At 38.4% G+C, this 17,165-nt stretch overlaps 1 protein-coding gene across 1 annotated transcript in view; it reads right to left on the bottom strand.

The window, feature by feature from the left end:
- Window positions 1-357: 357 nt before the first annotated feature.
- The window catches only part of smad3a (SMAD family member 3a), a 35,116-nt gene continuing 18,308 nt past the window's right edge, over window positions 358-17,165 (bottom strand). Inside the window, exons 2-9 of the mRNA XM_079605271.1 lie at window positions 13,172-13,365; window positions 12,660-12,794; window positions 10,644-10,718; window positions 10,239-10,289; window positions 8,224-8,436; window positions 7,972-8,109; window positions 7,678-7,822; window positions 358-2,877 (exon numbers count right to left, since the gene is read on the bottom strand). Of these exons, the coding sequence (XP_079461397.1) occupies window positions 2,754-2,877; window positions 7,678-7,822; window positions 7,972-8,109; window positions 8,224-8,436; window positions 10,239-10,289; window positions 10,644-10,718; window positions 12,660-12,794; window positions 13,172-13,365 (1,075 nt within the window). The 3' untranslated portion in view covers window positions 358-2,753. The remainder of the gene's footprint in view (window positions 2,878-7,677; window positions 7,823-7,971; window positions 8,110-8,223; window positions 8,437-10,238; window positions 10,290-10,643; window positions 10,719-12,659; window positions 12,795-13,171; window positions 13,366-17,165) is intronic.

The following is a 17,165-nucleotide window of genomic DNA, read 5'->3' as shown; positions in this document are numbered from 1 at the left end:
TCAGCTGCTAATTTCAAATACAGGTTCCACACAATCAGGGCCTGGGGATTTATTAGATGCGGCATAGCAACATTTGCCTCAAATGATTTATGTAATCGCGGTTCAGAAGAATGCTAGAGCCTCCCTGCCCTTAGGATGCTTTGAACAAAGAGAGTTTTCATATTTCAGCAAGGAGAGAATAAAAAGAAAGAAAGTGCATTAGGTAACAGGCCAGGGTCGCCTTACCTGTCTCCATGCCAATGCACATTTTACAGCATTGTCATGATAAAAAAATAAAAATGCAGAACTTAACTGGAATGTAGAGGAGAATGTTTGTAAAGAAATTTTTGGCCAAACAAATCAGATGAGACTTTTTTTCATTTACACATTTATTCAAAGTACAACAATAACAAACAATTATTTTTTTCTCCTGACAAACTTTAAAGATGGAGAGAAATAATAAAGATTATATACTTATACAGCGAAAAAATCTAACATGTCAAGCACAACAATCACCACTAAGTCACAATGTCACTGAATGTGAAAGTTTAACACAAGCACAATAAATGCACATTACTTAAAATATGTTCAACAATTTGTTGAGAAAATGAGATTTGATTTTCTTCCTATCAAAGAAAACAGTTAATGTTTGCTTAGATGGACAACAAATCATTTCCTGAATAATACAAGTACCTTCTTTTTTGTCTAGCCGGATGACATCAAGAGATTTGAAATACATTTCAAGGAATCCAAGTCATACAACACACTGACTTTATCAACGTAAAGTCTTCGCGCATTTAAATCACACAACAGTCCTTAAGAACATTTAAGATGTTACACATCTTTTCTCCTATCTGTGAAGTACATGATGCACCTAAATGCAGCGTTCCTCCGTGATTCCTTTATAACACATTGGGAGACCAGAGATTTCAAAAAGCCTGCAAAGAGCTCCTCATTGCAAGCGCATCACACTGACCTGATGCTAACGGAAAGTACTGAACATGATCTGGCTTTCACAAAGCCCATTGTGACATTTCCCTTCTTCAAGCCCTTCTCCATATCCTATGAGTTTCTGACGTATATAAAAATACAACCATACAAAAACCTGCCAGCAGTACATCCCCCCCCCTTTCCACGGTTACAAACACAGAGGTAAGAGCATTTACTTCCCGTCCCACTTCTGAAAAAATATTTGGTAGCAAAATAGAGTCTACAGTACAAATGGCATGATTTTCAGAAAATAGGCATGCATAATCACTTTATCAGACATATTTACAAGTTCAGCTGAGAACAGATCACAATCACTGGACAACCCACTTACTCAATATCAATATAGATGAATGCCTGTGAAGAAGTCTCCAATATAATATTTACAAACTCTGTTGTGAAAGTTGATGTGAAGGCACACTCACTCAGTTTCATTTCTAGAGGATGTGTGAGAACACAATGACTCACAGGTAAGTGTGCATACCCACAGATGTGTACAGACACAACCAACACTGTGAGATATGAAGCATGAACTACATAGTGCTCAAAATTATGTAATGCCCAGTTTTCAAAAACTACCACAACACGAAGAGGACATTTGTTTTCCGAAGCGGACAACTGAGAGACCTCACCAGACCATGAACAGCTCCTCACCCACTCACTAAAGAATAACAAATGAAAGCGTGGCACAACACATGGAGTTATGAGTGGTGAATCCTATAAAACTCAATAATAATTCACATTCATTCACTCCAGTCCAGTCACACAGAACAAAGTTGAACTCAACACCAGACCAGACACTACAAAACACTCACAGAGAACGGTGGGAACAGGTAAAACACACTCATATAACCTCCACACACACACACACACACACACAAACACACACATGCTTGGCATGGGTCCGTGATAAGAGATGAAAAACACTACGACTGGAAATCTGCTGTGGGAGTAGTATCAGGCTTTCAGAACCTGTACAATGACAAAATCCCCTAACTTTTCAACAAATGTAGATATTGTGAAGCATAGATAACACTCTCACAAGTGTTACATAAACTGTTATGAACACATATGAAGTTTGTTATATAGTATTCTGTTTAGTGAATTTTAAAAAGGGGAAAAGCTAATGTATGTTTTTATTTTATTTTTTAAAGTGCTGTCCAGCACATTTCACTGGATAGGACAAAATGGGATATGGAAAGTAACGTTTTGGGGAAACCTGACAAACTATATTAAATTGAGTTTTCATTGTCTGAACACACCTCAAAATCAGACATCCGGTTTCTTTCTCATGAGGAAGGTCAAAACCTCTTGATATGTACTACATAACATTATGACATGGGCCAAGTTTCAGTTTGATCAAACCAAAAAAAGATCAAAAATACAGTTGAACTGATATTTGAAAAACTTGAAACCTTCACTTTACAAAAAAAGCACTTTTTTTTTCATGTCTCTTAAAAAAAAAACAAGCCTCTGTTATGGTAAAAATGTACCTAACATAACAGAATCATAACGGACACAACAGAGGAGAAATCTTACATACACATGCAACAGTATATAACAAAATATGTCATAAATGGCAATATTTTATATCAATAATGGCAATAAAAATGGCTACCAATAACATAGAAACGAGTATATACACATACTGTAATACACTCCTCCAACATGAAAGTGCTACCGAGTCTGTGGAACCCAATTAGTTGGCAGGTATGAAGGTCTTCAGCCTTCGGCTCCTGAAAGAACTTTTTTCCCAGATCTGGTGGTTTGTATATGGAGCGTTTTTCCTATGACACACTCGAGCAGCGGATGGAGGGGGAGCCCATCTGAGTGAGCACTTTGTCCAGCCACTGCAGAGGACCGTTCAGGTGCAGTTCTATCCAGCAGGGGGTGCTAGTCACTGTCTGCCGCCTGACAGCGTTAAAGACAGAGAAATAAAGAGAGAGAGGTCAGAAACCAAAATTATTCACAAACTTAAATATATCAATTTAACTGCATCGGATCAGTGATTGCAACGAGCGATTTCAGTGAATATGCATATCATTGCACATTTTCATTTTTGTAACATGCCTTTGTTTTGATCACAACCATTTTTTTTTTTTGAAAAGGACGAAAATTTGAAACCTACCAAACCTCTTTTTGAAATATTTTGCTTATCTTTCTTTGTAATAAATGCCACTTGGTTTGATATTTTATCATATTCTAATACAATGAGCCAATGACATTGCAAGATTAAGTGTGGCTTGAAGGTACACTGCACGCAAAAATGAAAATTATGTCATCGTTTACTCATGTAGTTCAAAACCTGTATGCATTTTGTTCTTCTGTACAACACAAAAGAAAGATATTCTGAGAAATGTCTCATACAATAGAAGTCAATGGTCACCAAAACTGTTTGGTTACCAACATTCTTCAAAATATCTTATTTTGCTCTGCAGAAGAAAGTTATACAGCTTTGAAATTACATCAGGGTGGGTAAATCATGACAGAATTTTTTTTTTAATATATATATATATATATAAAAATGAATGTTTTTTTTCAAACTAATAATATACAGTTTTTTTCCAAGCATGTACAGACTGTTAATAAATCACCCACTAACATAATTTACTGTGAATGTGAAGTACTGTCAAGAGATAATTTAGAGAGTTTGTCAGCTTGTCTGGATATAAACTGCGTGTAAACCCAACACACTGCTCTGCTGTTCTTTGCTTTGGTCCCTCATAGGGACGTACTTACTGCCAAACACACTTCTTTTACATTCCACAATGCTTACACAACACTCGTCTCAGAAGTTTCCAACACTTGGACGCGCACACACACACACACACACACACACACACACACACGCACACACTTCATGACACCTCACACTGCTCACGTTCCATTCCTCACTGGGACTTCCTCTAATCCTTCCACTCACACACACACGTGTGCGAGTCTCTCCTGAATCTCTGTCCCTCTCCTACTACATGACTTACAGTAACTTCAGCACTCAGAGAATAATTCAGAAAATAATTATAGACAAGTGGATTTCATTTTAAAATGTAATAATTCTATAATAATCAATAATGAAAAAAGCCAGCAATACATTTTATTTTTGATTAGTCAAATCTTTACACTGCACAGAAAACGTATGTGAGTCAAAGTAGTGAAAAATATTTGTATGGGAAAAAATTTTTTTTTTAAATTGTACTGTTATACTCTATTATATATTTCTATTTGGAAAAATAAACCATGTGTCCTAACATCAAGTAAACATGTGCTATTAAACAGAGCTCAACAGAAAAATTTGAAATAAATCCTAATTGAATCTTAAAAATCCTTCACTACCGTTCAAAAGTTTTGGGTCGGTAAGATTATTTAACGTTTTTGAAAGAAGTCTCTTATGCTTACATGGTTGCATTTATTAACAGTTTTTAATAACTTTGGTTATAAAAACTCATCTGCTGCTTTCGCATTGTGTTTCGAATCATTTCATAATGTAACCATTACATTTTAGACATTTTCATTAGTGTCATGCAACAATGATGCGTCTACCCACTGTTTTTGTCTCCTAGCAGCTTCTTTTATTGATAGTTTGACTGTTTCTTGTTCTTCGACGAGTTTCTCAGTAAATCTTTCAGCCATCTATAAACAAACCCCTGACTTTTTTATAAGGGCAGTGCTGAAATACAGCATAAGCGGAGGTTGCAGCCTCCATTTTTCTACAAAGTCTACTAAGAGTTAAAAAGAGATGGAGTAGTGGAAAAAAAAAGTAGGAGAGCAGGAGTGAGGAAATGAAAGAGGAAAGCTCTTCCTAAATTCAGGAGTTTCGTCTTCCATGTAGATACTGCAAAATTATTAACACTTTTAATGTCAAGTTTTAGAAAAGATATTGGTAAATATAAGCAAAAATGAGGAAGTGAAATCTCCTGTAGTCATCGATCAAGTAATCTGGGTCATCTCATGTGACAGACTTAGAGAATATGAAGGTGAATTCAGACAATGGCACTGTGCTGTTCTACGTCATGATATTCGCTGACGTGATGGTAAATACATGGTCCAACCATAAAGTGCTCAAATGGCATTTTTAAACTGCAACAGGGAGAGTTTGTCCGCACTTAAAGAGGTGGATCTGAAGGTGGGGAGAAGTGAAGGGGCGTGAGAGAGAGAGAGAGAGAGAGAGAGAGAGAGAGAGAGAGAGAGAGAGAGAGAGAGAGAGAGAGAGAGAGAGAGAGAGAGAGAGAGAGTGGGTGTCTGCTGAAACCTGACACAGCTCAGATTGTTTCTCCACACGCCAAGCTGTCTGGAAACCACAGTCTCACTCTCTCTCTCACACACCAGTCTTACTCTTTCCCACTCTCTTCTCAAGCTTTCTCTACAGATGTCCATGGTCAAAACCCACAACTGCTTCTAATTAGGGTCTTGATTCCAAGGGCTCAAACAATGAAGTTACTCACAGGAGCAAGAGGGGAAGAGAATAAAGAGAAACCAGGAAACTCTGAGACATTTTGAAGCACACCATATGTGAGTTTGTTTGGTGTGGAATGATTTGCCAGCGCAGACCTAACAGTTTACATGACGGACACGCTAGGCTGGTGGACACCGGGTTGCCTTGCTACGTCAGAGCTCTTCACCAGAGCGAGCCAGACCGAGAAAAAACAGTTACCGCAGCCTGTCAGACCCTGTCATGACCCTGCAGGACTGTCCATACTAAAATAGCTGTAAAGCAACATTCCCTCCTATTGTCTTACGGAGCAGTAAAATGGTTTGGGCTTCCTTTACAAACTTCTGTCGTTACTAGTTATATCTGCTGATATAAGAGATTTCTTACTTTATCATTATTTTACATTTACGCATTTGGCAGACGCATTTATCCAAAGCGACTTACATTGCATTTCAAGGTACACTTTTTAAATTCTTATCAGTTCTTGCTTTCCCTGGGAATCGAACCCATGACCTTGGTGTTGCAAGCGCAAACGCTTGCCAAATTGCCATAAAATTCTGTCTGATAAGCTGATAATTATTTTCTGTTGATACCTTTTCTGAAATAACTGTTATGGATTATTTAAGGCAATGCCATTTTCAGCTGATACAGATACATCAAAAACTCTAATATAGAGGGACAATACATTGTCATCACTTCCCTGCCTGCTGCATGACTGGATTTAATAGGGGAAACTGTGAAAACGCGAATAAAACAAACAATTATCAATTTAAACTAAAGGTTGGACTTGATATAAGTGTTCCTTAAAACTTACCAGAGAGAGTATATACTTAAGGGATAATGTATAGCGGTTGTTATAGCGAATACAACACAGGGTTTTCAGTATTCAGTCTTGAATCAGCCTGAAGGGGTTGTATTGGCTATAACAACCGCCTCGCTATACATTATCCCGCTTATTACATGGCTACCTAGTACCTACCAAATAAATCAATAATTTGACACAAAATATAGATTTAAAAGGAGTTTATTGATTTAAAAACGACTGTATTGCTTCCGTTAAAGAACACCGTGTCCATGGCAACACTCTGTTTTTCATGGCAACGGTGTGTTATACTTAGCAGCGGTGTGTTATCAAGAAATAACAGACCGCATTCTACATTAGAATTCGACCAAGCCATGTAATAATAATAATATATATATACATACGTATATATATCTTGTCAGTCCCTAAAACTTGTATAGTTTTTGTCAGTGTTTATTTAAAAACATCCAATTATGCAGAATATAAGATGGCAAATATTTAATTGATGAGTTGTCAATACAATCTATATGGTATGATTTTACCCCAAAATTCAACATATTGACATAAAGTGATAACTGCAAATCCACGTTTCGCTGCCTGGAGTTCAGTTGTTTCTGTTGAATTGCAGTGATCCATTTGCTTTGCTTTTCTGTAGCGTTCGGCTCTTTCCCGTTTTAGATGTGTTTTGTTTATTTCGAGGCATTCACGCTGAAAACCAATGCTGGCACTCAGCTGTCACTCCGGCCGATGGTGACATCAAGTGTAAACCCTCTATTGACTAATGACATATCGTGCATGCCTATTAGATCTATATAGACCATTACTGAATATTTAATGGTGCATGCTCACTTCACCTATTTTTACAATTAGACACATTTGCCATCATCTAATATTTACTTATTTTATCACTCATTTCAAAGTTATTTTAATAACTCTGTTAAATGTTCTTTAGCATCTGAATATTTAAATGAATATGAATGGCTATGAATGGAATATATATTTTAAAAAAAAAAATTTAACTGTACATTTTTAATTTGTGATACCTAAATTCACAAGCAGCTAAACTAGATTTATTTTATATTATTTTTATTTAGACAAAATAGAAAAGAATATTAATATCAGGATTTTATCAGTTATCAGCCATAACATGAGAGTTATCGGTGGTATTGAAGAATTTTTATATTTAACATCTCTATTCAATTTAATTTAAATCAAGACAATGAATGTAAATGTAAAGGAAAATAAGCAGTAGTACGGTAGTCTTTAAGTCATTCAATATTCATAATCCCATTTCTACAAAATACTGATTACTACAATCAAATTCAAAGAATTTAACACAAAGCATGGGTGGCTTCTGTGGTTTGGGTAACACCACTTCACAAGTGATGCAAAAGACTTAGAGCAAGACATAACAAAGCCACATTCCAGGAGTGGCAAGCGCATGGAAAGATATAGAGTGAAGTGATTGCAGTAATCGTACCTGTACTCGGCTCCCCAGCCCTTCACGAAGCTCATGCGAATGGTGCACATGCGGGTGAGCTGGTACACGGCCTCAAAGCCCTGATTCACAGACTGGGCCAACAGAGCTGCAAACTCCTGGTTATTAAAGATCTTCAGATTACAGCCTGGATGGAAATAAAGCGGTTTGAAACAAGGTTTCAACTATCAAAAAGGGAGCTCCGTTTCATCCTTTTCAGCAACAGCAATTCAGTAACTTAACAGTTGAACTCTGTTGATGAGGGCTATTTGTTGAGGGTCTCTCGTTTTATCTTACCAGGTGGGATCTTGCAAACAGTGGCGGGGTGCCAGCCGTAACGTTGGTTACAGTTGGGACTCTGAACAAAGATGGCGCTGTCACTTAGACACTCTGCAAACACTTCACCACCAATGTAGTACAAACGCACACCTCGGCCTGCAAAAACAGAAGGTTGCCACATAAATAAAAAACACAATTATTTTATTATAAAACAATCACATAAAAATATTGTTGTCTTCTGATTAGCGATTGAAACAGATGTGTGCGTACCAATGTGCCTGCGCGTGAGCTCCACAGCAGCGTTGCGGTTCACATTGGACAGCAGGCCCAGGCAGAAGCGCTCAGAGTTGGACGGGTCTGTGAAGCCGTCTACCGTTAAAGAGGGCTGGGAGGCATGGAAAGTTTCACCGACTCTCTGGTTCAGCTCATAGTAGGAGATAGAGCACCAGAACGCTGGTTCACAGTATGTCACTGGCTGTAGATCTGAGAAAGAAAGAGAGAGAAAAAAAACAATAAAAGGAGAGAATCCGACAGGCACAGACATACACAGAAAAGAAATAGAAAGAAAAAAGACAGGGAAAAGAAAACAAACAAATGGGTGGGGATACAGAATATCCGAAGAGAAAGAGCACGGGGGCTGGGAACTGACGGCACTGTGATGTCAAGAGCAAATGTTACTTCCCAGAAATAAAGGCTGAATCGGGAAATACCATCATCACTTGGACACAAATCTATAGAAAATTACAGGCTCATGGCACTGGCCGTTCTCTCTGACACACACTCATACACCACTGCTGTGGAGAGGAGAAATCGCTGTGGGATCTGAGCGGCCTCTGCAAAAGCACAATCTGATACAAAAGGAATTGTGGGCCCTCCCTAGCTAAGATGGTAACTGACAGGATGTTTAGAGTGGGAGGCTTTCTTCCAAGTTGTTTTGGGGACATCCAAATAATCCATTTAGCAATCCATTTCCTCTCAAAGACTGAAAACACATTTCTACAAACATTTCGTTTGTGGAAATGTTCTAAATGTGTATTTTTAATTACAAACTGTTATTTAAACAATCAGTCAGTATTTGCACTGATTTAGATCTCACAAGCCCTTAAGCACATAACGCAGTAACAGTTCTTGGTTCATTTAGAGCTGGACATGAGGAAAATAATGACTTGAATGAGTGAGTAAGAACTGCTTGACTGACTCATTTAGCGAGTGAGTCAATCGACTGACTCAAACCGTGAGTTTGTGAGTTCAAGACTGTTTTGACCGATTCATTAGTTCACAAGTTGTTCTACACTGTATGTTTGTGTTTCTACATAAAACCAGCGAGATCACTGCATTTGAATGTTATGTCATTTATTTACTGTCTTTGTCTTTTTTTGGTGGCCAGTCTCTTACTCTCATCACATTTAAATCAGATTGCAAGCACAACTCAACTATACTAAACTCAACCTTTTGTCATTGCGTTCAGTCGCATCAGTGTCTGGATCATGGAGAAGAACTTTTAATGCAACTGGATGTCAGGAAGACCCTGAATCAAGACTAAGGGTGTCGCAATACGCAATATTGATGATAACTGTGATATTTAACAAGTGTGATTCATTAGCCAAAAAAGAGAAAACACAAAACAGTTAAAATTCAAAGTTAAAGATAATTTAAAGATGAATGAGGTTTGGAGACGCTAAGAAGGGAGGGTGGGATCTTATGCTTTCAAAGCTAGCTTGCTATTGCTAGCCTATTGGCCACTCTAAAGACTGATTTATACTTCTGTGTCGGACCTACGCTGGAGCCTCTACGCTATAGACTGGTTTTCATTTATACTTCTGCGTCATTGTCCGCATTGACGTGCAATTACACATGCAGAGGGAACATGTGAAACCCGAGGGAGGGGTTCTAGCAGACCAATCACAGCACTTGCGTCCGTGTAGAATTGACGCGTTGTTACATTTTTGGAGAGGTGCACGTCATGGTACGCCGAATGATACACACAGCCTCCGACGTAGCTACGGCGTGAGTTCAATGCAGAAGTATAAATTGTGCTTAACTTTAATATCAAATTCTTTTGGCCACGATAATCTATAGTGTTCATGCTATAACATGAAATCTGATATCAAGACAACCCTAATCAAAACTATTTGATTAAAAATGACTGCAAAAATGGCAAAGAAAAGTTAGTTATGTGAAAAGATTTAGCATCATATACTTTCAAATAACACTTGGTTTTGTATATTGGTTTTTGCCATGCAATTCAATCATTTTGTGTCCAAAATGGTCCAAAATCTAGTTACCTAAGTTGTTGTGAGCAGGAGACACAGGGTTCGGTGACAGGTTTGGAGACCCTGAAAAGAAAAGGACAGATTAATAATTAATGGTATAATAATGTACAGTAAACAAGAAAAACACATTTTGAATAAAGAACAATTGCATTTCCAATAATTCAAGAGTGCAAAGTCAATTATCATGTGTTTGTCTTGAGACATTTTTTCAGGTTTTCATCTCTAAATATTGGTGTGTAGACCTACTTTCTTACACCACTGATTAAGTGTCAGAAAGAAACTTGGAAAAGTGATATGCAACTGAAATGCCACCAAAAAAACTAACTTGGAACTACTTCATAGCTGTGCAGTTATAGAAAATTAAATGTGTCAACCAATCAAAGAATGCAACAAATGTGCTGGTATAACTGGCGTCACCTGTGTCCATGCTGCGGTTCATCTGATGATCACTGGTCTCTCCATCCTCACTGATGTAGCCTGGAGGGGGCGTCTCTGTAACACACACAAACACAGCATGAAGCATGAACACAAAATTGTACACACCCGTAACACAGTGAGCCAGCTGATGGATGAAGGATTAGGCACATCAGCAAACACATCCGGCAAAATCTAGCAGGTGCAGCAGAGACAATGTCTCACAAGGGTTTTATTTTCCCCCTTCACATTAAGACACCCGATTTAGAAAGCTGGGGTCAGCTCAGTTTCAGCAGCAGGATATGAAACAACATACACCGCCCTTACAGTAAAAGACTGCCTCTCTAAAGCAAATACCATTCAGATGAAACTAATCCCAGCCAAAGCCACTCCATACAGACTTCATGGGATAATCTTCCCCTTATGTCCCTTTTGATCAATTTAATGCATTATTGCTGAATATTTTTTAATCATTTGTTTTCTTTTTTAAATCATATTGACCCCTAACTTTTGAATGGTAGTGTATATACAGGAGGTCAGAAACGCATGTGACCACATTATATGTACAGTGTAAATGCTGATGTGTCCATGTCAACAATGGCCGCCTACTACTCACCTGACAATCAACAACTCTGCTAAAACAAGGGATTTAAACTATGAAGTTTCAGAGCAGCTTAAATCAAAATAACCGTCCGATCATAAAATTTGAAAGAGCACATAGACAAAAATGCAAAACTTCTTTACTATGACTGATCTGAGGCACATCTGAAGTTCAGTTATAATTAAATACAGGCATAAATATCTAAAATAACTACCGGTAAGAATTCTGCTTGAAAATATCATGTTTGTATTTAGATTAAAATTCAGAATTATTCCGATTGAACATGTTTTTGGTTTTATTCATGCATTTACTGTTTATTATTTGTGCTTCATCAACACACTGTAACACGATGTAGTGATTGGACATCCTACATCTAAAATTTAAGTGATAAAGTAATCCACCCACTGCCCACTAGTTCCTGAACGATACTTTGTTCGATACCAATTTTATGAAATAATTTTAGCAAGATTAAATGACATATTATCTAAAAGAAAAATGATCAGAATATAAGCCTTGCGCTCGAGCGCATGCATAAAGCTTGCCGCACAAATCACTGGAAAAATTAGCAAGGAGACATTTTAATTGTTTATTAATAAACTAGTTTTTTCGGAGACAGTGTTGGCTGCAAAGGGGAAGTTATCATAAGCAGAGACAATATGTTTTCGGTTCGAATTAGTTTGTTTAAAAGACATTTCAAGCTTTTTATATGCCTATTTCTCATGTCTGTGAGGCAAGAAGCCTATACGCAGAGTCTCGGTTAACTTGTGACGTGCTCCAGTTCTTCTTGCAGTGGAAGACGGAGCAACTTTCTGCTCTTAAGTTTATTCCGTGCACTGTCGAGTACTTCATCAGATTTGTCGTGTTCCCGGTCTTGGCAGAAATGATCTTGTCACAAATATTGCATTGTGCGCTGTTGGCATCGAGACTGGTGAAATGTAGTTTTGATATTTTTCACATCTTTTACATCTACGGGATTTGGGACACTATAGCCTCACGTGTGAGCAACATCTCTGGGAGTAACCGGCGTAAGCTAGTGTTTTCCTTCATGCCTCGCCATAGCCAATCATGCCGCATGTTTATTGGCTCACTGACAAGATTAAGCCCTTAGGTATCGAAATTTGGTACCAAAAAACAAGAGCTTTTTTGATACTCGATGGTATCGAGGCAATCCGGTTGGTGCCTAAAAAGTATCAAACTCGATACCCAGCCCTACTGGGACTACAGCTAGACTAAATTTACTCTAGTACACCTGGAAAACATTTGAGATTGTGCCGCTTTGCGGCAGCTGATGGAGATATATTCATGTAAAAGCCACTTGACATATTTTGGTTTGGCTTTTCTGCTTTTATAACACTATGAAACTCATTTCCAAGAGTCTTCTCCATTACTTCCTGTACTAGAGTGTATTTGTCTTTTACCTGGTATGTAGTTGCTCTGGGGTTCGATGCCAGCAGGAAAAATTGTGTTTTCTGGGATGGAGTGACTGTAGTCATCTAGAGGAGGAAACTCACTGGGGATTTCTGTGTGACGAGGCACCAACACTGGAGGAAGAACTTCAGAGAGAGAGAGAGAAAGTGAACAAGAATGAAAAAGAATAGAAAAAAACATGATACCTGAATAACCAAACAAAAAACATGTTTTGATACACAACTTGCACAATATATACTTGTGCATATACTACATATATTACTAATTATTAAGTATTATTTACTAATACTAATGTCAGGTAGAGCTGTACAATTAATCGTTAAAAGATCACAATCTTTATTCAACGGCTTAATTCATATTGAAATTTTTCCATGAAAAACAATCAACCAATAATTACCGGTAGCAGACCCCCTGCAGTTCTATGACCCACCTCTTGATGTCTAAACAAATTATACTGGCTGATATTGTGAATGATTCTTGCCTAAATATCAGTGTGCATTACCTGGTGTCTCGACCCGCTGGTAGTGGTAGGGATTGACGCAGACCTCGTCCTTTTTCGTGTGAAAGGCAAACTCGCAGAGTTCAACGGCTCTGAGCTCATGATGAGACTGCAGGTCAGGCCAGCGCCACAGACGACAGTAGATCACATGAGGAAGTCCTTTCCTATGGGATACTTGCAACCGACCATCTAGTGATCTGAGAGAAAAAGAAAAAAAAGAAAAGGCTAAAATGATGCTCACTGTAGCAGAAACAATCCCAGCAGCTCATTCTCTAAAATCCAAAGCAGAAATACAGCTGAAATGCTATTATGGCTTAAGTCAGAAACATTGTGTAAAATCCTAAATTACCACAATATAAACACTCACTGCTCTAAGGCTTGCAGGGACAACGCCAAGGTATTATGTGAGACCGCAGATGATGTAAAAGTGGCCCAATTTCCTGTTATAATGTGGTGCTTTCGGTTACACATCACACGTGATGTGAATGAGGTGAAAAAAGAGGAAGAGGAAGTCCAAAAAAAAGTGTTTCAGAACAATGTGTGTGTGTGTTTAGGAGGATGATTGTGCTCTAGTTTAACAACAGCTTCATCTCTTAAAGCCATATGAAAGCAACAGTAGACTTCTCACACACATGTAGTGCAGGCCAAATAATGCAAATCCCAAAAGCTCTTTAAAGCATGTCTGTCAGACCCCCCTCCTCCCACTTTTACACCCACCAAGCCTGGCCCAGACAATGGCACGGGCCTGCCTGGCCAGCCCGAGGCTTCTGTGGCTCTCCCAGCACCTAAATATGCTTTAAATTTTTCATAGCAGAGCTTTTGCTCCACAGGCAGATTGCGTGAGGAAAAAAATAATGATGTAAAATCCAGACACCCCATGGAGAGAATGAAAAGAGAATCTATTACGCAATAAAATCTAAAGAATAAACAAGAATATTTAGGCATAAAAATCCACTTTATGGTTGCAACACAGGCTCACACGGGCAGAGTACAGCAACAGAGTTGTAAACACAGAGTCACTTCCTTCAGTTCACAGTTCACACATGCACGCCCAACCAGTAAAAGACACATTAAGGCTAATGGAGACAAGAGAGAGGGAAGGAAGAGGAGAGATGAACTCGGACAGAACAACAACAAAAATATGTATTCCAGTACACATCGTATTTTTACCTGCTTCCCTTTTTAACTGCAGGCTAATACAACTCAGACTTTTCTTTGGATGGCCCCATGTGGAAAAGGAAAAAGGCATAATCATTTCAGAATAATGCGGGGAAGGCCTTGAGCAATGTTGAAAAACCACACAGTGAACTTTTCATGTCTGAGGCGAGTTATTCACTGGTTCGGTCTCAGACAAAGAGGACTATTGCAGACACAATCGAGCACACCATCGTATCAAAACACATTTTCACACTAACCCCATTCTATACGCCTACAGTTCTTATCTTTACAGTCAAGGGCTGCGACCAAAACATTTTTATGATGCTTATCAGTGTAGCGGCCTCCTATAACGGCACACTCGCGGTCGAGATCAGATTCAATACGCCAACGTAATGCATGCACTGCTACGGTGTGCTGAAACGGGGCCGTACAGTGTGGCCCAAACCTCTTAGAGCACTCTATTATACATGACTGCTACATTGTGTGCTTGAAATATGCAACAGCAGCCAAAGTGCTGAGAGAGAGAGGAGGGCTGTGCACTAGGTCAGCAACTCTTTGAGGAATCCAGGGCACAGATACCATTCATGACACTCTATTCATCCTTTATACATAGCCTACTACATAAAAGCAGAGCCATGAAAAGAAAGGAGGAAAGAGGTGTGAACTTCCCTTACCCGAGCCCTTTAAAATGGCTCATATAATACATTTCACATCATTTTCTTTTTGTTCCTATACTGCACTTATAGTTTTGCCCAAATCAGGTCATTACAGTTTTTTTCATGACCATTCCCTCTCTCAACTTTTGAATTAAACTGGTCTTTTTTTACTTGTGTCTTGAAGACTTCTATGACTGTGTTCACTCAGTCAGTGTTAGACACTGGTCACAGGTCTGACTCTCCTTTTCACACAACAGCTTGTATAGAATATTTGAGCAGCTACTGTATGATTCAATAACCAAGGTCAAGCCCCTTTTTTATTCTTGTGATAGTTGTGAAAAACACTTGTGGTGTTTAGGAATAATATTATATGATCTATCATACTTCCTCCTTATGACCGCAATGTGACTGTGTGTGCCATGGTGAGGTTACCAAATAGGTGTCATTGTGACAATGGCCATGTGTTATTGCATTCAGTTTTCTAAGGTCGGGAATGTAACTATTTTGAAAAACATTTCACAGTTCTGAATCTTACGGTCAGTATTCATAGAACATTGAAACCTTTAGGGTTGGTAAGATTTTCTTGAAATCTTATGCTCATATGCTCATCAGGGCTGCATTTGTTTGATCAGAAATACAGTAATATTGTTAAATATTATTACAATTAAAAATAACTGGTTTTGATTGATTTATTCCTGTTATGACAAATCTGAATTTTCAGCATCATTACTCCAGTCTTCAGTGTCCCATGACCCCACAGAAAAATCATTCTAATATGCTGAGTTGGTGCTCAAGAAACATTTCAATGTTGAAAACAGTTGTGCTGCTTAATATTTGTGGAAAGCATGATCGGATTCTTTAATGAATAAAAAGTTTATAAGAACTGCATTTATTTAAAGGGGTGGTAAAATGCCATTTTCACAAGATGTAAAATAAATCTCTGATGTCCCCAGAGAGTGTGTGTGTGTGTGTGTGTGTGTGTGTGTGTGTGTGTGTGTGTGTGTGTGTGTGTGTGTGTGTGTGTGTGTGTGTGTGTGTGTGCGTGCGTGCATGTGTGTGTGTGTGTGTGTGTGTGTGTAGTTTTAGCACAAAATACCCCACAGATATTTTTATATAGCATGTTAAAGTTGTCACTTTTTGAGGTTTTGCAAAAACGCACCGTTTTGTGCCTGGCCCTTTAAATGCAAATGAGCTGCTGCTGCAGAGGGCGGGGTTTCAAGAGCTCATGTGTGTTAGCAGCTGCGATTACCTCACGCAGACACACACTAAAATGACAGAAACTGTTCTGCCTTTAATGTTAAAACGGAGTCAGACAAAGATGGAGAGACTCAAGAAGAAGTGACAACATGTAGAATGCAACAGGACGTCTCTGAATGGTTAGTTGATGAATTTATGTTGCTGATGTGGAGTTAACACTATCTTCAATTAGGATAATCGGTCATGGTAATCTATAAATCGCTCGTATAGGAACGGTTGTGAGATGCACACAGAGTGACTTTCTATTGCATGTGAAAAGATGGATGCTAAAGTTTGAGCTGACTCACAAATACTCTTATACAACTCTTCCTCTTCTCAACATGGACTGCGTGTTCCCGGGGGTTTATGTACATTTTAGGGTTTCTGATGTCACTAAACCCAGAGGAATGTCGTGTAGTCCCTACCAGCCGTTTGTTGTAGTCCTTTTCTTTAAAAGCAAATATCTTCCTTTGCTTTAAACTTTGAGTGTTGTAACTTTGCAGATGTTGTTTACGCTAAACAGCAACATTACACACTAACTAAAGTTAGAAAAGTGAAATCATACTTTACCACCCATTTAAGTCTCATCAAACTCACTTTTGATCAATTTAATGCATCTTGCTGAATAAACTTACTCATATCTTTCATCAACAACAACAACAAAACATATTGACCTCAAACTTTTGAATGGTAGTGTGACCTTTAAAAGCATTTTTTCATACACAAAAGTCTAATTGAGATAAAAAGAAATACAACAGGTAACAACAATTAAGATCATTTCAGAAATGGCAAAGTTTGCGATGAGATCATTCCGTGGGGTCTGGCATTCATTAACTGCATCAGTCTGAAAACATTGTATCCACCATCAGTCCTTTACATTTCCATTACATTCCAGTGGTCAGCGGAGAGAGAGCCTGTGTTTGCTGCCGTGTGGGCAGACATCATGT

This window comes from Phoxinus phoxinus, assembly GCF_949152265.1.
Source record: "Phoxinus phoxinus genome assembly, chromosome: 2".
NCBI lineage: Eukaryota > Metazoa > Chordata > Actinopteri > Cypriniformes > Leuciscidae > Phoxinus > Phoxinus phoxinus.
The sequence above is the reverse complement of the archived record's forward strand: the minus strand, read 5'-3'. Positions and strand labels throughout refer to the sequence as shown.